This window comes from Eutrigla gurnardus (genome assembly GCF_963514095.1).
Source record: "Eutrigla gurnardus genome assembly, chromosome: 1".
Taxonomy (NCBI): domain Eukaryota; kingdom Metazoa; phylum Chordata; class Actinopteri; order Perciformes; family Triglidae; genus Eutrigla; species Eutrigla gurnardus.
Window position 1 is genome coordinate 1,149,890 of NC_139915.1, and position 3,228 is coordinate 1,153,117.

Below are 3,228 nucleotides of genomic sequence, written 5' to 3' on the forward strand. Positions count from 1 at the left end.
TAGCTCGATCCCAATGTGGAGAAACAAAAGCATTTGGAGTCAAAACACGATGGTGATTGTGCAAACGATAAAAACATTGAAGGGAACTGAATTGTTCACGCACTGCAGCGCCTTCCTGCAGAGGTTGACAGTGGTGTGGTTTCCCTTTGTTTTCTTCGATTTGATCAGGGCCCACAGACCGTCAGTCAGCCGGCCGGCTCCAGGAGGAGGACGACCCAAACCTGCACCCAAACCCAAACCCCAGGTGCCCATGTGCAAAGCTTTATACGCCTACGACGCTCAGGACACAGACGAGCTCAGCTTCAACGCTGATGACATGATCGACATCATCAAAGAGGGTGAGATGGCTTGCTTTTTCTTTATATATATATATATATATATATATATAATGTCCTTGATATCCATGTATACTTACTATAGATATCAGCTTGAACTGGACCTCTAACTTAGTCCCGTTTGTTGGTTAGATGCGTCCGGCTGGTGGACGGGACGCCTTCGTGGAAAGCAGGGACTTTTCCCCAACAACTACGTCACCAAGATCTAGGAGCTGCCGGTTTCCAGCTCCAGGAGGAGGTTGTGTTGCATCCCATCTCCTCTCCGAGGACGAGGCGGAGCATCCAGTCAGAGAGAGGAGGAAGACTCCCTGAGGAGAGGAACTCTTCATCCACTGCTGCCTTGTAAACGAACGTAACGCTCGGTTACACTACCAGACCTTAAGACTGGCAGGCTCGGAATGAGGCTCTGCTTTGAAGACTGTTTGGCCCTGGGGTCTGTTTTTCCTCCAGTCCCTTTGAGTACTGAACAAAACTATTTATTGTATTTATAGTTTTCCGTGTTCTCCTTACTGTCATTTTATATCTTGCTGAGGATTTGAGCTCAAACACTCTTGTTTTGAAGCGTTGGAATGAAGTATGCTTAATGTGTGGGGCCAGGCTTTGTGATTCCGATCCTCAGATGAAGGTTTGATCGCTGGATCGAAGGCGATCGCCTCAGCGGCCAAACTGAAGCGACTGCTGCTTTTAACAGGAATATTTATTTTGGTGCACAACTGTAACGACTTACAGGTGACGGTGTTTCAGTAAATCATCACACTGTGATTTTTTAATTCTTTTAAATACCAAAGCGATAACACACACAAAAAAACCATTTAGAAGGCACCGGGGCGTGGTGAATCACCGAGGGAACCATCTTCATCGTTATGTGTTGTTTTTCTATCACACCGGTGTGTTTTAGACACAGAGTAGAGGCCATGCATACTGTAATTGTGTATTAGCACTTTATTAGTACAGGTACTACCTTGGACACAGGCGTCTTCACTCGATCCACAGCCGGGATGTCAAGTCTATGAAGGACCGGTTGCAAAGTGAGCAATGAGCTGAGTTACTGAGGAGATTCATTTGTTTACATGAAATGATGAAAAAAAACAGGCATTTGAGGTCAGATTCTGTATATGTGTTCATATTTTAGGAGTACGCCTGTTGTTGGTTAGAGTTGAAATACATTTTTTGTATTTTCCTCTGAAGGATCTTTTAGTATTCTGATTTCTCTGCTTCGGACGCTCACACGGCTGCTTTGTTTCCGGCTGCAGGTCACGTTGGTTATCACAGATTAGGGTGAATGGATTTACGAGCAAATGTTGTTTTAGGTGAAAGAAATTTGTTGACATTTTTCCGCGGCAGCACAAAGAATTCCTTTTGCTCCCGCCCGACTGTTCCTGCACATCCTTTGCACTGCTGTTGCATTACTTACACATTCCTTCGTATGTTTTTTTAATCAAATAACCACATTATGCTCGGTAAAGAAAACAGCTGGGACGACTGTCATTGATCTTCTGCATCATCGAATATAGTTTGATCTGGGATGGTTGACAACATCCTTGTGCAATACAAAGCAAGAGATGATTTTTTTAATAAAGCATGTAATATTGTATATTTAACTGCTTTGTTTTGTTTTATTACTGGAGAACATTAAATGAACAATGATCAATCAGATGTTTGTTTATTACATTTCCATTCCGGAGATCCATAGTTCAGATCATTCCAACGTAATAATGTGTTTTTGATGCCATTGCTAAGCTTTTTAGTCCTTATCCCCCAAAGCAGTTCCATGTGTTTAATGCTCAGATAAAGAGATTTTGGTGAATTGTTCATTTTGAAGCAGTGGCACCGTTTACCAACCCTGATTGGTTGAAAACCTATTTATCTACTTTTTCCTGTCAGGAATAAAGTTCTGGTGACAAAATAACTGAAATTACTGATTGTATTTTTAGGATTTATGCATTTTGGTATTCCTTTGGACTAAAATTGTCAAATTGAGGAACAAAAATTACAATCTATAGAACAGTTTCTATCATATCACTAAATAATGAGTGTATTTATTTTTTTTACATGTTACTTTGACAGAACACAGTGAGGGCAGCGCATCGGACTGTATTTACTGTTTTCTCTGTTGTTGCACCTCAAACATTTAAGACGTTCATCTCCTGGTCTTGTCAGAGTATCTTTGTGCTCTACAGGAAGTTTATCTCCACCTTGTGGCGGTCGCTTGTGCTTTCATTAGAACTTCAGGCTAAATTCTAAGATTACATTTGGGAGTCGAGGGTGACATCGGTGGTTCCAACCTGCGGGACGTGACCCCAAGATGTTCCACCAAACACATCCCAACTAAAATACATTTTATACTTAATACCGTTTTTCTCTAAGAATTGGCAATTTAATAATATAAGGGTGTGTGTGTTGATGTCGGTTTATATCTCTCTATTTATATATATATATATATATATATATATATATACACACACACATATATATATATATATATATATATATATATATATATATATATATATACACACACACATATATATATATACATATAAATACATACATATATATATATATATATATATATATATATATGTATACGCGCATACACACACACACACGCATCTATAAATAGATCTCTAGTTGCTGCCATGTAATTGGCTGATTAGATATTAGTGTTAAATTATATATTTTTTCACCTAGTTTTTTTTCAATATAAGCAGCATCTGATCATTTACAGCATTTATTTGAACAAGATCAAGGATATTTAAATTTAATTTAAAACCTTCTTAAGACAAAATTCATACAACAGTCCCACAACATTTGATAAAAGAGTAGTTTCATAAAGAGCACCACATTCACTCCAACATCTGATGTTCAACAGGACACCAAGGAAAAGACTCAA

The 3,228-nt window shown here is 39.0% G+C and overlaps 1 protein-coding gene across 2 annotated transcripts in view; it reads left to right on the forward strand.

Annotated features, from left to right (window-relative positions):
- myo1ea (myosin IEa) overlaps positions 1–1,986 on the forward strand; it is a 40,735-nt gene extending 38,749 nt beyond the window's left edge. For both annotated transcript variants that reach the window (XM_084013738.1, XM_084013739.1), the window contains 2 exons: positions 169–338; positions 468–1,986. In XM_084013738.1, the coding sequence (XP_083869864.1) occupies positions 169–338; positions 468–544 (247 nt within the window). In that variant the 3' untranslated portion in view covers positions 545–1,986. The remainder of the gene's footprint in view (positions 1–168; positions 339–467) is intronic.
- Positions 1,987–3,228: the final 1,242 nt, after the last annotated feature.